Genomic DNA, 22,163 nt, shown 5'->3' with positions numbered 1-22,163 from the left:
GTCAAAGTTAACTCATACAGCTAAACATCAGTTTGTGCTTGTGTGACATGGAAATGACCCAGAGTATTCAAAATCTTGCTGAATCAAAGCTTTTGTTCTGCATCTTTTTTGTTTTTAACCAGATCTCTTTTTTATGAGTACATACTGATAGGAACTCTAGTTTAAAGAAGTACAGGTGATTTATTTCAAATGATCCAATGCCTAATCACCAAAAAAATCCCTGCTAGAGCATTTGCCTTAGAAAAAATGGAGAACACTAAAAATTACAAAACCTGAGTAATTTGCACACCCTTGGAGGTCAGCACTTCCTGTGAGTTGTGTTAGTACCTAAAGAAACCTCACTTCTTTTTCTAGATTCAGCATTTCAGCTCTTGCATTTCTAGGATCTTCATGATGTATAGATGTGGTTACTTTTGCAAACTTCACAAAACATTTCAAACCCATTCTCTATTTATTACCCTTTCAAGATGCTTTTCACATATCACACAATATTAATGACCGGATTTCTCAGCTGGCTTTTCACCAGGTCCTTACTAAGCACTTAAAGAAATCACATCCTATCCTCCTGGTTTAAGGAAGGAGGTGGGAGGAAACTGCTGTCTAGAGCGTGAGAAGTGCAGCCTGACCAGCCAGGGTGCCTGAACTACCACAGAAGCAGAAGCCTGCAGGACTGAGAAACAAACTCTATATTCAAACCAAAGTAAATGTAAATACTACATGGATCACACGCAGCAGTGTACACCTGACTTGTCCAGAAATACCAGCTAAGGGAGTTCATGTAAGAAGGCTAAAGAGTGGTGGAAAATCCCTCCTTTCCCAGAGCACTTACCTGGCAAGGAATAGAAGTGCACTAGCAAACACAACGAACAATTCAGTCCTCTCAGAAATGCATTGAACCTGCATAACTTTAAACACTTACTTCTGTTCAGAATACAGAGAGAATTCTTGACAAGAGTTCATTGAACTTGTACGGGACATCAGTAAGGATCATTTTTACAACACTGTGCTGTCCTACATGTAACATACCAAAGAGAATGAACATGAGATGTAATTATTTTGGGTTGTGTTGTTGGCTGGTTTTGGTAAACAACAGTAGACTATCACCTCCTTCGAAAAATTTCATCTCCATTCAAGCGGGACCTGCATCACCCATTTCAGGAGCTCGCATAAAAATATGTTTTGCGTTTGTTAAAATTTCACGTAAGGGAAGGAACAATACCTAGCATCCTTCTTGCATAATTGCCATTCTGTGTAAAGTTCTGGCCAAAAAAGTGTGATGGAACACATACAAAAAAAACCTCTAAATCTGAATGAACTTCTCAGTCTTTTATGAAACTTTGATCTCTCTGTAAAGTAATACAGGAGCTCTCTAAAACCTTCATAGAATATACTTAAGCAGTGAAGAAAACACCAGGACTCTACACAGGGCTAGTAGAATTTGTACAGCACTATTGTAAAAGAAGAACTGTTTCAAAAAATCGAGTATAATTAAACCATGGTGCCATCTGCTAGATATTAAAAAATATAGACTTTTCATAGGAAGAAGTCATGAGCCAGGAAGAATGAGTCACTGTATATACAATTATAAGGCTTCTGGTGGAGTTCAGTTCGTTTGTTAAGTCCTGCACTTTTTCCTGGAGGGCAGGTGCTTGTCTGGTCTTACACAATATTCTTTGAACACTATTCTGTCTACGCCAGCATTCCAGGGATCATCCCATACATCAGTAACACATTTCTAATATATTTGGGAACGAAAATTGAAATGGAAGAGAAAATGTACGAACATGTGAAAACCCCTTAATCTGGTTAGAAAAGCCATAACTTTCAAACACCTGCACAACCGCAGATTAAAGACCTAGTCATGGGTACCCATTAACACCTTCCCATGTAACCATAACCCCATTTCACCCCTACTTAATTTCCCTGCCAAAATGAATCACAGTTCACCTAAAAAACCCCTGAAACAGATGAGGAAAACAGAAAACGTACATGACAAAGTCTAGAGGGAGGATAGGGGGAAACTGTTATTTGGAAAATTATTACAAATAAAACCCCTTCATATCAGAGCAGATCTTGAGTGCTGGATACAGAGAGGAAGATCAGAACCACGACGTATGCAGAGCACTTAGTACTGATGTGGATTGTAAAGCTGGTGCCTCCTGTCCTCCTCCAGGGATAGCAGAAGAGAACTCTGAACTCTTCATACTGAGGGGATTTTAGGAGAAGGGAACAAAAAGTAAAACTGTGGGATGCAAAGCCTGCTGGCAGTTTTCATGCTTCATGAACACAAACAGGTCCTCCCAGCTACACTAGTAAAGCCATTTTCCATGTTAACTTGTTTTGGCAAGTGGAAGAAAAAAAAAATGACTCATAAGACATACATGGCAAATATTTCCATTAACTGTATGTTCTTTTTCATCTTTCTGCCTTGACCAAAATTAGCTCTGCATGCTATGACTTCACTGTCAAATAAAAACATGCAAACAAGTGTTCAGGTCCCTCTGCTGTGAATGCTGGAGGGAGTCGTCCTGGAGGTAAATCCAAAGGCAAGAGCATCCACTCAGACATCAGTGAAGAGTTAGTACATGCTCAATGTGGAATAGGTTGCCCAGAGAAGTACCCCTGGAAGTGTTCAGGCCAGGTTGCGGGGGGGGGGGGTTTGGAGCAGCCTGGTATAGTGGGTGGTGTCCCTGACCATGGCAGGAGTGTTGGAATTAGACGACCTTTAAGATCCCTTCTAACCCAAACCGTTCTATAATAATTTACCTCTTAGCCCATCACACACTAGCCATGCAGATAACTCCCTTTACAGACAGGTCTTTAAGCATAAATTTTCTTAAAACCAGTTGGTTTCATCCCCTACAAAAGGCACAAGAGTCCTTAATAGACAAGTGACTATATTTCCAGCATCTTTAATATTTTCCTTCATTTCTTTGTGAAGTCTGAAGTTCTGTGAGCACCCTGAGGCAGCAAACACTTTGTCTTCTAGATTAGTTTCAACCAAAGAGAAGTTCCTCATCTCTTTCATTACACAACTAGTAAACTGAGGAAAAGAAAGGGAATAGTATCTCCCCTTCGGCATCAGCACTGGTTTATGATAACATAAATTTTCTTCTCAAAGAACTATCTAACTTGTTTCTTATCTCAACTCTTAGTAAAAACAAAATGGGAGAACCTTGCATTGGTATGTGTTAAGAACTTTACACATCACAGAGAAAAATTACAGCCTTGGTATGAACTCGGCATGATAAATAAATGAAAGGACAAAATCTCTAGTTTGAACCAGGCAAGGAATTACAGTGAACCTCTGACAAAAAACTGTGGTAATAAGGAGCTCCATCTTCATGCAGCAAGTTTGGCATAAAAAAATAAACTGGAAGCATGTGAACTCTGTAATGATTCCCAACATGAAAAAGCAGTAGTTCCTGTTCCAAAGGACAATCTAAAGATCCTATTTTCTATGAGTCACTTGATGAGTATTATCCTAACAAGTTGTATGCCCATAAAAAAAAGACATGCAGGAAAAGGGAAAAAAATACAACTGCTCTGCCTCCTGAGTGAATGAAAAGAGCAATTAAACATGCTGTAATTAAACCGCAGATCAAAACAGAATGAACAAGTCACCAAGTAGCAGTTTTATATCCTGTTCCTAGAAAGATTGTTGGCAGGCATTACAAACAAACAAACCATGCTCACATTAAAATGACACTGTTATCCTAGGAAAGTACTTTGAAATTTGGATGCTCAGCAACGAGATCATTTTCATACAAATATCCCAGTACCTTTATCTCTCTTATCTGTACAAATACCTATCAGAAGACTCCCCGCTTACCTGGACTATTTGGAGCACAGGTCACTCTAACACTACTCAGCAAAGTTAAGGTTTTTATCTTGCTGATAAATCCCCTTCCACCCCTTCCCATGTGAGGATCCCAGCACACCACCTCTTTCACTGCCATTTGCAAATTAATTGTGACCAACATGCACAGTGCTTTGAACCAGGACCAAAATGCTTTCTCCTCTCCCAGTTCTTTTAGTAAGTTGTGTCACCAACACAATAGACCTTGCTATCAGAGCTGTACTCTGACTTCACTGCATTAGTCCAACCATTAATCCAGCACTGCAAAGTCCACCACAAAGCCAAGTCCTTAAGTGCCATATACACGCGATTTCTGAACACTTCCACGAGGGTGATTCCACCACTTACCTGGACAGCCTGTTCCAATGCTTGACAAACCTAATATTTTTCCTAATATCAAATCTAAACTTCCCCTGGCACAACTTGAGGTCATTTCCTCTTTTCCTGTCACTTGTTACTACCTGGGAGAAGAGACCAACATCCACCTGGTTTCAACTTCCTTTCAGGTAGTTGTAGAGAGCAAGAAGGTCCCCCCGAGACTCCTTTTCTCCAGAGTAAATACCCCCAGCTCCCTCAGCCTCTCCTCATCAGACCTGTGCTCCAGATCCTTCCCCAGCTCCACTGCCCTTCTCTAGGCAGCACCTCATCCAGCACCTCAAAGTCTTTCTTATAGTAAAGGGCCCAAAACTGAACACAGTACTCAAGGTGTGGCCTCACCAGTGCCACGTACAGAGGAACAATCACTGCCCTGGTCCTGCTGGCCACGCTATCGCTGATACAGGCCACGATGCCACTGGCCTTCTTGGTCACCTGGACACACTGCTGGCTCGTGTTTAGTTGCCGTCAACCAGCACGCCCAGGGCCCTTCCCACCAAGCAGCTTTCCCAGCCACTCTTCCCCAAAACCACAGCATTGCATTGAGCACCCTTTCCTCCCATTTTTTCTTTATTCTATCATCTTCCCCTGTCCACAAATCAATCTGATTATGTTTGTGCTCTATAATGCCCACACTACTATCAGTCACTTTCTCAGTATATCTGAAGCTGAGATTAAAACAGTCCATTGTCATAGGCATAACTCTTGAAGCTGGAGTTAAAGACCATACCAACATAAACAAAATCTCCAGAGAGTTGTTTTTCAGCAGTCTTTCAGTAGTTAGAAGATGGTTTAATCTTTCACAAGTCCCCTCTGTTTCATTCTCTGGCTATTAAGTTCCTAGGAATGTTGGGGACTTTTTAAACTAATATATTAAGCAACAGCGGAGAGGTTAAAAAAAGCAACACTGATGTTAGAATAAAGCATAAAATTCAGGAAGAAAAGCATGCTGTACTGTGCAATGAAGAAGAAACTGAGACAGAAAAAAAATTACTTTGAAAACAATGCAGGAAAAAATAGCACATGGTCTATTTTAGAAACTGGAAATATCCCAGAAAAGACTGCAAATGAAAGCCCAGTTTACTGCCTCAAAAAATGTACTGAATAAAAAAATGGGGTCCAGTCCACAAACTCAGGACACGTGAAGAGCAACTGAGAAAAATCAGGTGGTGGCAGCAATGTGCAAACGAGCAGATTGCTCTGAGAAACAGGTACTGAAAACATTTGAAGTTGTCACTGATTGCCATTGTTCACAGTTAAATCACCGACCACACCATGCATTTCAACTACCTAAAATCAAGAGCACCTGACCTGCTGATCCTTTATTTGTGCATATGCAAACACCTGCCTCTGAGACTGCTGGGACCACAGCCTATAAAAGCAATGACGCGGCCGAACAGGTATCTTTCATTCTCAACAGTATAAATCAGGAAATAAGATCTTCTAAAATGACTCCAGGACTCTTGCCTGCTGAGGTATTTCAGTCTCCAAAACAACCAAGACTTTTAGACCACGAACAAAAAATCCTCCTCATTTCCTTCCTTGGCCCTAAATTGTGTAATTATAATTCTCAAATAAAGAGCAGATTTGACAAAGGTGAAAAGTAATCACAAAGACTACACTTTAACAGTGGACTCTGGAGTGCTTCACAGCTCCTGAGTGCAACTATGTATCTCCATGGCTTTACCATACACTGGGATAAATCCACTTCAGAGAAATATTAGTAGCTTGGTTTTTTCCCCACTGGAAGACAATGCAGGCAGGGACAAGCTGCAGTGGGTGGCTCATCATGCCCAGTTCAGGCACTGGGAGCCAGCCTTTGGAGCATCTTGCAGAATGCTCTCCCTGCAGAGAAGCAAAAAGATGAAGGTGACCTGTTTTGTCTGTATTAGGCACCAAGGTATCTTACAGAAAGCATAAGCATTCCATTAAAAAGCTAGGAAAGGGCAGCAGTATAGCAGTAGGTTTCATCTAAGCAAATACAGATATTTACACCTGAGCTAATTCCATATAATCCATTTATAGTCCACAGAGAGAAATACACTTTCAGGAAGAATCAGCTCATCCTAAAGTAAAACATCTGAGCTCTGCTAAATACATTTAGAGAGATTAATTCTGTTGTAAAGTGTCTGGCAACTTTGTCCAGTGAAAACCCACGTATGCAAGGTCTTGGGGGAAGGTGGTGGAGATATAGGAGTGTTACCAGTTACAGAAGGGGTACCCTTATCTAAACTCTCTTGCTCCCTGTTAGACACAGAATTACCATTGCAGACCTCACCTTATTTCATACAGTTTACCCATGCACAGATGTTTCTGGCAGACAAAATCAAACGTCTAAGCACGGCAGCATTTAACTTCAGATGAAAGAGCTTATATCCTGCTGTGTTAAAGTAAAGTATCCTTAGTGCACTGAAATAAGTGAAAGTCAAGACTAAACACATGAAGTTGTATACATCAGTAGTTAAGAAGCCTTCAGCATTATTTAGCTTTATTCACCTAACAAATATAACAAGCTTCTTTTAATGCGTTCTGTTACAGGACAAGTGAATGAAAGTCCTTTTTTAGTTCATTATACAAAAACAAGGACAAATGTAAACGCTTATTTTTTAATTTCTTACTTTGTTTAGTTACTAGAAACACCGATCTGATGTCAGTTTTGCTAAATTTCCCAGGTACTGTCTGAGTGTTAACATTAACAGCATTAACAAAAGGAGGATACTAATTACACTAAAAAAATCACTTTCTTTCACATCTCTCACTTGAATAAAAAGGCAATACTAAAAAAATTCAGAGCAGGTTGCATAAAAACTGCTTTTCTAAAACAAGTTTCATTACCAATGCTGAGGTTATCATTCTTCAGTCTTCAGCAGGGAAAAAAACCCAACCAACCAACCGAAACAAAAAACCCCTCCACAAATACTTATCCTCTTTCATGTATCAGATGAGATCTACTGCAAAGACATTTCTGTCCTTTTCCAGGTCTAATTTGCCAAATAGTATGTTTTTTCTCTAGTCACTGGCGATCCAACCTGCACTTCAAGTAAGTCTCACTTATACTCTGTGATTCACCATTTCATCTTGCATTTACCAACAACTTTACTGAACAACAGCAACCGATAAATATTTCTTAGTATTTTCTCTGTAACTGTTAAATATTGTAGACATTTTTTCTTGAAAACCTAGTCTTACAAACTGTTAATATTTTTAATAATAAGTATTTTTCATTTACTGGACCCTAAAGAAGTGCAAGAATATAATCATGCTACAAAGACGTATATTTTCTATTTTTCAAAACGTCCAGCAGTTACTAACTCATGTAGAAAAATTTGAGTACTACCCAGTAAGCATTTGGTATTTGACAAACAGCAGCATTACGTGAACATGAGGTTTTTTTAAGGATCAGCATAAGCAAACTTTGAAGGTAAAGCCAACACAAGTCATTCTGCAATGCATAACACACTTCACCACCAGATAGAAATAAGTAACTGCATGTTTGTTCTGCTCTAAGGCAATATCAGTTCATTAGTCTATCAGCAGTGCAAGAGAAAATTGAAAATAGTTTTAAAAAATATCCAGTATCTAGAATGAGACACCTCCCATCTCAGAGACTTGGGCAAAACAGTCTTAAGGAAGCAATATTTCTAGCAGCTGACAAAGATTTCCATGAAATGTGGTAGTCATACAGTTGGATGAAAGTCATTCTACAGACGAATTCATGATCACAAACAAACAATTTTATAACTTCAATCCAATTAAAACAGAATTTGAGGCTTCTTTTAAATGGTTTCACAGCTAGTAGCAACTTTTTTTCCATTATGTCTTAAGGAAGTGAGAATAGAAATTTAAGAAGCAAAACTGTCCAAGACAATTGCCTGACAAAGCGCTAGTAGTACATAAAAACACGGTGTGGTTTTTCACCAACTTCCTCAAGTCTAGATCTAAAATAAAGACTTATTTGGACTTACAGAAAAAGCAAACGACTTATGTCCTCTTGTGAGCTGATAACTGAATCTCATACGAAGTGAAGATTCACAGAAGTTTAATTCCTTGAAACAACCAACTCTTTATTACAAATTTCTATGAGCAAACTCATGTTTTGACCTGTCAACACTATTAAAATATTTACCTCCATAACATGATTCTTTTAATTGCAAGGAATGGTTATAACTGTGGGGCTGTTGCAGCTTCTCAGGGGAGCCAAGACTGTTAGCTTTGGGTCCACATTATCCCCTGTCTGTCTAGGCAGCCTTAAAGCCACAGAGTCCTTTGCCATACTGGCAGCGCCGTTACCTCTCCGTGACTCCGTAACTTGGGTTGCGTTGCTGCCAACCACCTCTTACACAACTTTAATCTGAGCTACCAAGTAAGACGAGGGTAACAGCCTGAAGGGATGCTCAGTTTCCAGCTGCTGTTTCCATGTTGCCATCGCTCAGTCCTCATGTTTGAGATAAAAACCCTCCAACCTACACAACCACTCATAGATGCTATCACAATCAGGAAGAGCCTGGCAGCTCGCCGGGCAGACAGAAGGAAAGTGCCACAAAGTAACCCACAACCGAATCTTCCCACTGAACCCGCTTCCCAAAAACACTATCCAAAAAACATAAAACTTCTGACACCAAATCCTTCCCTTCCCATACAGAACAAAACAGACAGAAATGAAGGTGAACAAAGCTGGGCATGTTTATGCACAACACTTGGAAAGGAAAATGATGAGCCACAGCGCGTGTAATCCATCACTCGATCTGACAGTGACCACCAGCTGCTGTTTCAGAATTTGGGTAATGAAAACCCACAGCACACGTACAAGATTACCTGCCCCTAGGTTAGCTTTAAACCATCTTTTTACATAGAGTTTGGTTGAACTTAAAAGCAAGAAAGTTCATGCTATTAGTTTTATTTTTAAATATTTTCACTACAACTCAATATTCATCAGTGTCTAAATCATTCTGAGCTCTGACCTCAGTGATAATTTGCAGCAATCAATTGCAATTACAGAACATGTAAAAGGTGTTTAAATGCAAAATACTTTTGAATTTCATTCAATGCACTATTTTTCTGGTTTTACAATATAAAAAGAATGCAAAACTCTAGGAGCCTTGCTTTGAATACTTTTAAAAAATCTCCTCTGGAGTTCATAGTACAAGCCTTCATACAGTCCTCTTTACTTTTGCGTTATCTCTCAAGATGAAGTTGCCATAGTTGAGCACTAAAATCAAGATACAGGCAAATAAGCAAATGACAAAACAAGAGGTAGGTACAGATACTCAAAATATTATGTTCCCCAAGATTCTCAGCCCATTCTTTGTGTTATCTGGTATTTTGTTAATTTTACAACTCCAGCTCCATGTTAATAGGTGTGCTTTCCTCTGACCTACCACAATACTACCTAGAGTATTTTGTTGAGCTAACAGCTAATTTTAATATTCTGGGAGGTATTAGTTCTAAACACTTCCCCTTCTAACACATACTTATAAGTCTCCTTCATTTGCAGTTTTGTTGCCCATTTGCAATACTATTTTATCCACAGCAGTGTTTCCCCTTAGGCTGGATTAGCCATCTTACACCTTGATCTATTTAAAAACAACTCATCTCCTTCTGTTTTCTTGGTAAATGAGATTAATTGCCCATGATACTAAAAAAATAAACTAAATTAGGAATTCTACTTTAGTTATACTACAGTGACCAAAAAAAAAAAAAACAACTCTTTTTCTAACCAACTTCCAGTTGTTTAATCAGTTTAAGGTTTATGATGATGTTTTCCTTCTGAACCGATGACCACTTGGATGCTGACTCACGTTCACTGGTTGACTCGGCTTGAGTGATGCAATCCCTCATGTTCTTCCAACCCTCTGCCAGGGAGGGTTATCAGGGACAAACAGAAAGCAAAGCCCCAGCTAGTCCTAACTTAAAATCGACAGCACGAACACAGACCACTGGCAACATCAGTTTGCATTAACATGCTGGCTGTAGCCTGCAATGGCTAAAAACATACTCCATGGCTCACCGGATTCCTCCTGCCACAAAGAATAACATCAAAGAAAGGGTTGGGCACGAGAGTTGCTATTTGGGTCATGGCAGGTAAGGCCACTCTGGAACCCAAGTGAACCACTTTAATCAGTGACCTCCTTAAAAGACTTTGCATGTGTGTAAGTACCTGTGGAGCATGAGCCATCTTATCTATGCTTCAGAAGAATTACCCAGGATTTCAAAAGAAAACAGAGTATTTTTCTTTGGAGAATTACTACTACAACTATCAGAACTATGAAATTACAATTTCATAAAGTTTCTCAAAACCAGATGTAAAAGTTCCTTGCTTTTGATTTCCTAAATCTTTGCTAAACTCTTCAAAATGCGTTACTCCCTGTCTTCCACTTCTGTACTCAAAGATATGTTTGCATATTTTTTTATCAGCTGTATTTCTGATTTTTTTCAGAAAGCCTAACTAATGTCTAATCCCAGCATCTCAGTATGCTTCCATATTATTAGCATGTTCCACATCATTTCCTAACACGTCACTTTTATCATATTTCATTTTTATTGTCAGAAAGGCAATAGAACGAAGATATCACAAATTAGCCTAATAATCACACCTTATGCAAAGAGGTTATTTAAGTTCTCAGCAAGTTCTCAGTTCTCTCTCTTAATCATTGCATTGTAACTGATGATTTTAGCCATGTTTCCTAGATTTTTTCTTTTTATGTAAGATGCTTCTCGGACCACAATGCTCTGTAAATCCACCTTGAACTTTTTAGCTTCCATCATTTTACTGCTAGCTATGAGTACATTCTCCTCCTGTACTTCACTAGGGCTAGATTTCCACCTTTCAAACAATTTGTACTTAGCCCTCCACTTGGACACTTAGCCCTGAGGCTTATCTTCGCCACTCTACTCCCATTTGTCAGACAAATATGAGTTCACAGACCTCTACCAGCTTGGAAACATGCTCCATCTAGGACACAGTGTTTTTATTCCTTGACTTATGACTATTCCTTCTCGTCTCCCTTCTTATAAAGGTTAGGTCTTCCCAAAGCTCCCTTGTTGCCGTATCAATTTTTCTTACCTACTGTTAAACTTGGTTAACTTTCACACAGATTGCAAACATGTTATTTAAGAGGTCAGCTAATGCTGTCCACTACAGAATTTGTCTAAGCTCAAATACACAATTTCAAGGGATACTTTTGCCCCTTAATGGAAGTATCTTTTGTGAACTAGGGCATTCATGTGGCCACTTCAGGCCAGCTTAAGCCAGTTCCCTTTCAACCACCACCTCTAGGCAACACAGGAGGGGTTTTAGGTGTTTTTTGTTGTTGTTGTTGTTGTTGTTGCACCCCACCACACAGCTCTCTACCTTGGATGCCATACTGCAATGTATTGTTGATAACTACAAGAACACCACACTGCAAGCTCTGGGATCAAACTAAAATTTCCACACTTTATCATCCAGTAATTAACACAGCTTTTGTGAACTATTGCAGCTCATTCTCAGGAGGAAACCTTTATAATCCTGGTAGTCATTAATACTAAGAGGCAATAAACATGCCCCGGCACTTGTGCTCCTAGATAGCTGTAGAGAAGTTGGAAAATAGCCAGGGCAGTACCAGAGGGACACTAAGTGGAATAGGAAATAAAGTGTTTAGTCACACACAAACTTAAACAACCAGCTTCACTGAGCATACTACTGGTTCAGGACAACTGCTAGAAGAGGAAAATGGTACAGCCCTCGACAACCAAAAAAACTACAGAGTTTCATGCTGATAACCACTATTTTCCTGGAAAAGAGGATTTTCAAGGTGAGGTACAACCTACTTGCTATCCATTCTTCAAATATCAACCAAACCTTTGAGTTCAAGGGTAAGCGGCATTTTTCTCCAATGTACTAAAAGATCTAAATGATCATAATGGAAAGAAATTGAATACTAAAACACAGCTGCTGGAACACAAGAATCTTGAGAAACAGGCCTTCGCTCACTTACAGAAATTGTTTGTTTTCCCCAGACCACTACAGACATCAACATGGTCACAATTTCTACTGTAGTTCTGAGAAATTCTCTGCTGCTTGAGATTTAAGAGCTTTGTTTGGCTCTTGGGGAGAGAAATAACTGTACCAGGATGACAGCAAACTGCATATGACAGACTGACAAATGCTAGAGGCTACTAAGAAATACTGGTTAATGCTAAAATGTTTGTCGAGGTTTGTAGACCAGTTGCAGCAAAGGAAAGTTCATTGATTTGGGGAGAAAAGGGGAGAAAAGAAAGAGTAATGAAATAGGGTGGAAAGATCACCTTAGTGTTATGAACAGCCACAGACCTTGCTATTCCACAAATAAAAGGCTGGGTGAAACAAAAAAAAAATATACACACCTTTTATGAGTTTTATTATTGCTCAATGGTTTAAACATCTGGAACCAAGTAGATGACTTTACCAAACTCAAAAAACATCAACAGCCAGCCATCAAACACTGACAGCCAAAGCTATTGAGGCACTGCTCTGCCCCATCATCACTGCTTAAGTAGGGAGTGATGAAGAGGCTGCAGCACAAGAGTGGTTCTGCTCTGCTGCAGCCCGCCTGGCAGTTTCCCTGCTGTGGGATGGGCCATCTCCACAGTGCATACTGCAGCCCCAGGGCAGACTGCCTACACCAGAAAATACTCCCAGAACGCAAGTTCAGCTCTCCCACCGGCCATACACCTGCATTTCCTCCCAGAGGAGCACTGCAGAGACTGTCCTGTGAGGATACCAGAGGACACTTGTCCCAACTAGGGCAGATAGACATGAAGTCCTGAATACCTCTATCCACTCCCAACAGCCATAAACCTGAAGGAACACAGCTGTACTACTAGGAAGTGCTCCAGTCCAGAGAGAGATCTTGATGATAAAATCATCTTCACTTTCAAAGAACTGCAAGACAACTGGCTTTGAGGCAGCAGTGAGCACACAAGCCAAAATATTCTTCATCAGGATAGCTACTTATCTTCCCATCATCTGCCTCTTCTTGCCAGTTCAGTCCTGGACTCCTCAGTAAGGAGAGACATGGAGCTCCTGGAAGGGGCCCAGAGGAGGGCAACAAGGATGACTGGGTGACTGGAGCATCTCCATTACAAGGTAAGGCTGAGGGAGCTGGACCTGTTCAGCCTCAGGAAGAGACAACTGACAGGGGATTTCATCCATGTAAATAAGTATCCAAAGGGAGGTGCAAGAGGATGGGTCCAGGCTCTTCTCTGTGCTGCTGACCAATAGAACAAGAGGCAACAGGCAGAAATTGATGCACAGGAAGTTCCACCTGTGCATAAGGAAGAACTTTACTGTGCTGGAACACAATGGAACAGACTGCCCAGAGAGGTTGTGGAGTCTCCCTCACTGGAGATACTCAGGAACTGTCTGGATGCAATCCTGTGCCATATGCTCTAGGATTAACCTGTCTGAGCAGAGAAGTTGGATGAGATGACCCACTGTGGTCCCTTCCAACCATATCCATTCTCTGGTTCTGCAATATAAATGTCAGCTTTAGGATGAGCTGAGAAGTGTGTGCATCTAGCAGTGGGTAGTAATAATTGCACGTGTATCAGCTAACTGTTCTTACACTAGACAATACTAACTTGAAGTAATCCCAAACAAGAGAAAGAAGTTCATAGTAAGCAAAGAAAACCCAGGAAGCCCCTGAATTACAAATGTGGGTGCAGGGAGAGTATTTTGAGGAATGCTTACAGCTTCTGCAGACCTCTGAAGTTGGCCAGGGCCAAGAACAAGGTGCAGTGCGGATGGGTCACTGGACAAAACATAACTTCCAGCTTACATGTGATGATGGTGTCAACTCACAACTCACTTGATGTTTATTCCATGAAGAATATACCACAGTACAGCGTTGCCATGGGGCTTCTTTCACTGAACATCATCTTGCACTGGTCAGAAGAATTTCCATCAATATTCCTGGTTCTTATACGCTTGTCCTGAAATAAGCCTTAAGACTCTGACTTGGAAGTAATATCAGAAGCTTTTCCTCCAGTTCTGTACCATCCAAACTGTGCTGGAGTTCAGTAAGGCTGCCTGCTGAAAGCATACTGCTCTTCCTTGGAGACACATGGTCCAACAGAACCTGCACAATCTCAAGGAAGGCTTGAGTTTTGGGAGGGCACTTCAGATATCTTGTGGTTCATAGGTACCTGGAAAGCAGAGTCTCAAGTTCCTTCTTTTCCATTCCATATGACATTCTGCCATCTCTTTCAGAAGGGCAGTGTTACTGGAAAGAGATAGAACTGCTTCTCTCTCAGAAGCAGTGTTTCCTTGTCTTCTACGCTGGATCACAAGATGTGGAGTCTAGTTAAAACTGGCACTGACAACTTAAATATGAGAGCACACTCGGATGAGCTGACATGCCAGCTCAATGCACAAAGGTATAAAGTCTCCCCATGGAAAAACTAACAAAACAGGAATAGGTAAAACAAAGATATGCATCCATACTCTTATTATGAAATAATTAATTCCAAGGTAAACTTAACTTCCTAAATGAATAATTGAAAAGTATACGTGGATACAGCATGCTGACCTTAAAGTCAGATTAATCTACCATGACTAAAGTGTAGACAAGAGGAGTTAATTCTGCATTAAAGACTTACTTGCCATGAACTCAGTCAAGAATGATCACCTGCTACTTATTTTCTCGGAATTTAACCCCATTATGCTGTTTGAGAACATCAGCTCCAAGTCACTGGAGTCTATCTTCAAAAAAATGAGTCAATTTGATGGTAGAAACACGACTGTAGAACTTCTATCAGACTCAAAAATGAAACAAGCACAGAAGTAATACATCAAGTTCTAAAGTTTACTAGCTATGCTTTTATTTTCCTATAGTTAGTTCCTAAGTTAAAGATGCAGCATTTTACTAACAGGTGGTAGATTAATGGCTTTGATATAACTGTTTTGGTTCAGCCCCCAGGTGCAGCAGAAAAGGAAAGATCTACTTATATTCCACACATACACAGTCAGGTCAGCCTCTGTTCAGGTGGTAACTACTTGACTGACTCGAAACAGCAGTTTAATTTCTTACTCACAAAGAAAAGGGTGTGAAAACACATGAACACTCAGACCTGCAGAGCAGATGAAAAAGTGCTACCTCTGACTAGCTGATACAGTTTTATGGCAGAAGCAGCCTTATAATGTCAGTATAGCCACACACTTAATATGCTTAATGAAGAAGATGGAGCAATATATGATGTGTGAATAAACTCAACTCATCCAGCATTACAGACACAACCAATGTTATATGTCAGAATTTGGTCATCTACCTAAGAGGACATCACATGAACTAATCTTTCTACATTGAAATCAGATAATAAGTCTCATGTACAAGTCTCATGTATGAATTATTAAATTTTAAGTGAAGCAGTGTTTGACAGTACTTCCATATCACATTTATCACCTACTTTCAATACTAACCAATCTACTGCGGATATTACAAGTTACTGCAATGTATCCTGACTTTACCTAAGAGTCACATCAAACCCCATAACTTCCGATCAACAGTACACAAACATGTTTGATATCAAACACTAAACACAAGAAAAATCAATCACATTAACAGAGCACCATTTCACTACCTTTTCCATTAGGAACATACCTAATCTTGAGCTTGAAAGTCTGTCAAATTCCTTGTCATTAGATATATTTAGCTTTTGCTTGCTGTATTAAACAGCTACAAAGTTTCAGGTATCTTTCTCCCATACAGATATTCAACAGCAGTTTAAGTGAACATTAATTGTTAATTTCTTCAGACAATGGTAAAAACCCTCAAGCTTAATGTTGTATAGCTCTCCAGAGGAACTGGAATGACAATAAAAAACCAACCAGGCATAACCTACTGAAAACAAATTAATTCAGCATCGAAATTAATTTGAATAAAGGTGTTATGTATCTAGAAGATTTAGGAAAAATACAGCAGCTTATGAAATATAACTTACTGCTTTGAAGCATGGTAGCTCCAAAGACTTTTTTTTCAGGTCTACACTGTAGTATCAGGTATTCTCTACTGAAAAAAAATTAAAGAAACTTTAAATGGTTTGCAGAGATTTTCCATAAGCTGCCTGCCATTAACCTTGACTCCCACTATAAAGACAGAAAAGGGGAGAAAAGATTTAGAAAAATGAACCTCCTACCAGGCATCTGCACCTCACCATGTCTTTCCTTACATCACTTAAAACCCAGCCAGCATGTGAAGACTGTTCTTATTATCAGACTCCAAACAAACACAACACATCCATGCTGTATTTAAGCAACAAACTTCTACGCCGGGTCAGTCTATCGGGGTGACTGCCAGCCATCAAAGGTGATAAAGAAGTTTGAGCTGCAGTGAGAATACAGGAGAACGCTCCAGACTGGAAACCCACAGCAAACACACGCTGTTTTCAAGACCACCTTTAGCATGATCTTTACCAGCAAGATTCTGATGCAGTTTTGCTGACAGAATACACGAAGCATGTGTACTTGTTACCATTTCAATGAAGAAGAAACCAAACCCCACTCTGCTAAGAAAAGCCTGCAAAAAAAAAAAATCAATGAGCTAATGCAGTCTAGCACACTTTGGAAAATGCCATTCACCTCCGGGAGAGGTTCCCCCATTCATACACCAGGGAACCTGGCAAACCAGTGAGTGTTTTGCGTAGTCATGTGTAAAATTAGATCTCTGTTGTGCAAGCTAACATTCTACTAATATTTTCATTCACAAGAGACCAAGTGCTTAATTAACATTTATACTGATTCTCAAGCTATTTACCAACACAAAGGAGGTTGTGACTTGATATCATGGTTCCTTAAACACAGTCCCAAATACAGATATAGTTCTTGCTCCTCTCTACCATATATTTACCATTTAAATTTGCAATTGCTCTTCCGCTGCAAGTAAAAACTCTCAGGGGAAAAAAAATAAAACAGAGAGAGTGTATTTGTTAGAACAAGGAGAACAAGTATTGGTTTTCTGTGATGATTTGTTCCAGTTTGCAGCTTTGCCTTTGGAAGCAAGCAGACTCAAAGGAGATGCAACACCATGGCACACTGCAGGATGGTCTATATCGTTACCTCAGCTTTGCACCTGGAAGTACAGTAATATGGTTGTAAAGACATCTCCCAGCCCTCAGAAGTTCCAGTTAAGATCATATTTTGGGTTGCTGTGCTAGATTTTGAGGGGATAGAGTTAATTTTCTTCATAGTAGCCAGTATGGGGCTGTGCTTTGGATCTGTGCTCACAACAGTGTTGTGAGGGGCAGGGACACCTTCCACCAGACGTTGTTCATAGCCCCATCCAACCTGGCCTGGAACACTTCCAAGGATGGGGTAGCCACAGCTTCTCTGGGCAACCTGTGGCAGTGAACACCAGGATGCTTTTATTATTGCTGAGCTTACATAGAGCCAAGGCCTTTTCTGCTCCTTGTCCCTCCCCGCCATCAAGGAGGCTGGATGTGTACAAGGAGCTGGGACAGGACAGTCAGGACAACTGACCCCAACTGATATCCCCAAGGGATATCCCAGATGATAGATATGGAGTCATCCTCAGCAATAAAAGCTGAGGGAAGAACAAGGAAGGCAGCAACACTGGGAGTGATGGCATTGGTCTTCCCAAGTCACTCTTACACTGTGGAGCCCTGCTGTCTTGGAGATGGCTGAACACCTGCCTGCCAGTGGGCTGGGGTGAATAAATTCCTCATATTGGTTTCCCTATTAAACTGTCTTTATCTCAGCCCACAGGTTTTCTCACTTTCACCCTTCTAATTCTCTCCCCCATCCCACCAGGGGAGTCAACAAGCAGCCGAGTGGGGCTGAGTTGCTGACTGGGGTTAAAACACAGCTTTTTAATAAAACCTACAAGAAACCATTTAGTTTTTGAGGCACATAAACTAGCGAATTTTGTGAGTTAACACTGTTAACCATCTTGACAGACACTCAACTTCAGTCCTTCCCAAGAAGTTTGTCATAATTCCAACCCAAGTCATGACATTGTACTTAAAACTAAGCATTCATAAAGGCAAGATAATTATTCGTCATAAAATAAAATCTTCCTCAGATAACTACAGGTCTTATTACTTTGTTTGAATAGCTACAACTTTCAAATGAGCCACCAGCTGGAAAAGCTGAGCTGTTTCATCATACAGCCTTTGTAAGAAGACTATTTCCAGGGCTACCAGTTTATCCCACTATTAAAAAGCAATGGGTGAAATCAACACCACACATTCTTACTTTCCTGTTCAAGTATGTTTTATGTTACCCAGTAAATCCCAAAGAACATTTTAAATTGGTTTGTGCACTTTAAGACCATACCTGTGAACACATGGTTAAAACATCTAGCCTGCTACTAACTCAGGTTAATTTGGTATCTAAACTAGTCAGACTACTATTGAAAACTATTCATACCTAAGCACTGCTGTCTTGAAATTCTCAGCTAGGAGAGGCAATACAGCAAAGTTTAAGTGCTGTCCAAGCACTAAAAAAAAAAAAATCTAAAATCCCTCTAAGAAATAACTGATAGCTTCCTAGCTGTCAACATCTGCTCAGCATCCCTTCCTGTGAGGGAAGGTTGTAGCTTGTTGCCTTAATAAGGAATAAGTTCTTTGTTCTAATTATTAACAGGGAAGAAAATATGACTGTTATACAACTACTGAACAACATTCAAACTTAATCCCTGAGTTCTCCTTGGGGCTCCTAATATAAAGGAAATAACTTCTGCTGGCATCTCCCAAGAGAAACTCTTCAGACAAGACAATATAGGCCATGTTTAAAAGATGAAAAAAAAAACCAACCACAAACAAAACTTAAAAAAAAAATTAAAATTACAACTGCTGAGAATCAGAACATTCTTAAAGATAACTAAAAAAACCCCTAGGCTACTGATTCCTTTTCTTGATTGCAAAATTAATATGGAAAGGAGTTACAAATAGCTGTTATGTGACAGTTGAGATTTAAAACTTGCTCCAGTTTTTAAGAAATTCAGGAAAAAACCCCAATACTTTGGGATTGTGTAGCTATTTCCTTAGATTTTGTTATGTATTACTGCCATTGTAAATCTACTGTCAAGCAATGCTGGTATCAAAAGTGAAACTAACTGTATATAACTGAAATCAAAACCCCTTTTGCATTCCAAGGAAAACTACATACAGTTGGTAAATAATAGATGTTCGGAAATAAAAGAGCCACTTCAATTTTCAGTCTAGGTTTAGCAACTTTATGACTTGTACCCTTAAAAACACCACTTTAATTACTTGAAGTAAAAATCACGTAGAAAAATCTAGTAGCTGCAGCTCTTTTTGCAAGAGCACAAAATACTCCAGGTAACAGGTACCAGCACCACAGACCAAGCCCAAGGAGCTGGTCGTATCAAAGGAAAAGAAAACCCCTGTCACACCAGTCACCACACAAAGTATCAAGAATCATACAAGTTTGTTTTTCATAGCTCCACACTTTCTTTCTTAGAGATGAGAAAATGCAACCAAACACATCATCTACACCAGACACAAGTAAAAAAACCCAGTACTTCAGAGAGTATATTTTCAGAAGCTGCATCTCCTCCCATTTTGGGGGTGGGGGGGTGGGAAGGGGGAATAACCCGCCCTCTGCCAAACAGGAAGGGAAAAAACAAACAGAGAAAAGTTTAAAAACTTGGCAACTACCAAATCAATCCATAATGCAAACTCCACAAATAATTCAAAACCTTTTCAGAAGAGAGTTATGCAGTAAACATTATCCTATTGACAACCCCTCCCACCCATCATGCAATTAAAAGTCATCAGGAATTTATTTTTTGTTTAATCAAAGGTATATACACTCATAACACAGGTTACTATCTCATCCTTTCACTTTAATTTTTTCTGCATTTCACACAAGAAAATTACTATTGCACACCCACTGACATTGTGTCACAGTAAAAGCATTAGTTTTCTTTATAGACGTTACTTTAAAAGGATTATTTTTGTTAAAAATTCAAACTTTTAAGTGCGTTGGTGATTTTTACGAATACGTTTTGCAACAGTTTGACAAAACAACGTTTTTTCTAATGAGTCCTTTATATAACATAAAAGGTACAGGAGTGGTGGGGAACTGAATATAAATACATACTTTCCAGAAAGTTAACCCTGCTTTAAGAAGTTTGCAGATTTCAGCTGTCTTTTTGTTTTCATATTGACTAGGCACCAGACAACACGAGGAGAAAATACATTAATCTCATTTCATTCTATTTCAGCAGCTGATGCTGCAAACCCACAGGCAGGACATCTGCACTTGGCAGAAAGCAACTTCCTTTACGAGAGGAAACACCTACACGCCGATTTAATGGCACACGCCCCAGATAGGGTGGGTTTGGGGGGAAGGAGGCGAGAGCGGGTGTCTTCTGGGGGAAAAGCAGGGTCTGTTGGACCAAAAACAGCCCCGCGCTGGGCTTCTCCAGCAGCAGGAAGTTTCCAAGGGGCCTTGCCGGGCATGCGCCGTGGGCTCCATGGTCTCCCTATGTGGCAAGAGTGCAGAGGCAACAACCAAGCGAATAACAGAGACAAGAGATCAAGAGCAACAAGCTCCCTCCCCTCCGTATTCCTACGGCTGCCTCCAATACAGCCCTCCTTCGCCGGGCTGATCTCTCGGCCCAGGCCCTCCCGCATCCGTCGCGGGGAGCTGGAATTAAAGAGAGTCAGGCAACCAAACCTGCTTCTGGAGAGAGGAGGGGAGAGGAGGAGCAGCTTGAAAGCAAACGGCGGAGTGCACAACCCATCCCTCCACCTCGCACGTCTCAGGTGGCGGCGGGGGAGCAGCCACAGCTTATCCCCCCCGCAACTACAGAGGGGATGAGGGAGGAGGGGGGAGAGGAGAGGGATGGAGGTGGCACACAATGGCTGGCTGTGTTTGTGGGGAGGAGACGGCCCACAACAGCAGCCGGGGGGGGGGCTCGGGGCCTCCCCGCGCCCCCCATTCCTCATCCCACATACACAGAGAGGAAAGGGGCGGGTGGGGGGGGAGGTCAGTGGGGATCAGGACATTCCCTCGTGTGTGTGTCTGTGCGTGTGTTCCCTCCTTGTTTCGGCCGACAAGCAAAAACAGACAGATACATTAAATACATAAGATATATGGGGGAGGGGGGGGTTGTGAAGCGACCCCCAAGCTGGGGGGAAGGGAGGAGATGGAAGAGAGAGCGGCTGCCGGCGCCAAGCTCAACGAAAATAGTTATTTCAGCTTATCCCTCCTTTCTGCAAGGAGTCCCACCCGCACAGAGCTCGAGAACGAACCCAGGGAAACGCCGGGGGGGGGAGGGACGGAGGGGGGTCACAGGCGGCACTGAGAGCGAGGAGAGGGGACGGGCGAGGTGCCCCTGCTCCTTCTCGTGCCCTGCCATAGGCCGCCCTCCACCAACAAATAGCTGCTCCCCCCTAAAAAAAGCAGGGAGCGAGGGCTCCCCTCCCCCCGGGAATCCCAGGCCCCTCCTCTCCCTCGGCGCGCTCCACCCCCGGGGCCGGGAGGAGGCGGGGGGGGAACAGCCCCGGCCCCCCCCTCCACCCCCTGGGCCCCCCTCAGCCGGCCGGCCCGGGCCGGGCGGGCGGGGGGACGTGTCGGGGTCGCTCACCCTGGTCTCCGGGCTCCTGCGGCGGTTGCAGGACGCGCTCCAGCTCAGGGAAGGGCAGCTCGGGCAGGTCCAGCAGGGCCCCGTAGCGCTCGAGGAAGGAGCAGACGACGGCAAAGTTGGGCCAGGAGCCCGGGCACCGCGGGCCCGCCGGGGCAGGGGGCGGCGGGGATGGGGCCGGAGGAGCCGCCGCCGCCGCCATCTTGGACCTGGGGATGGAGAAGGAGCTGGGGAGGGGGAGGGAGGAGGGGGCGCTGCCGGGCCGGGCCGCCACTATCCCACAATGCACCGGGGGCACGGCGAAGGCAGGGGAGGGCAGGGGGCGGCGGCCAGAGCGGCGC

At 41.7% G+C, this 22,163-nt stretch overlaps 1 protein-coding gene across 1 annotated transcript in view; it reads right to left on the bottom strand.

Annotated features, from left to right (window-relative positions):
* RSF1 (remodeling and spacing factor 1) overlaps positions 1 to 22,039 on the bottom strand; it is a 64,625-nt gene extending 42,586 nt beyond the window's left edge. The window contains exon 1 of the mRNA XM_032678688.1: positions 21,826 to 22,039. Within this exon, the coding sequence (XP_032534579.1) occupies positions 21,826 to 22,024 (199 nt within the window). The 5' untranslated portion in view covers positions 22,025 to 22,039. The remainder of the gene's footprint in view (positions 1 to 21,825) is intronic.
* Positions 22,040 to 22,163: the final 124 nt, after the last annotated feature.

This window comes from Chiroxiphia lanceolata, chromosome 2 (genome assembly GCF_009829145.1).
Source record: "Chiroxiphia lanceolata isolate bChiLan1 chromosome 2, bChiLan1.pri, whole genome shotgun sequence".
NCBI classification, from domain to species: domain Eukaryota; kingdom Metazoa; phylum Chordata; class Aves; order Passeriformes; family Pipridae; genus Chiroxiphia; species Chiroxiphia lanceolata.
This window is presented reverse-complemented; position numbering and strand designations above follow the sequence as displayed.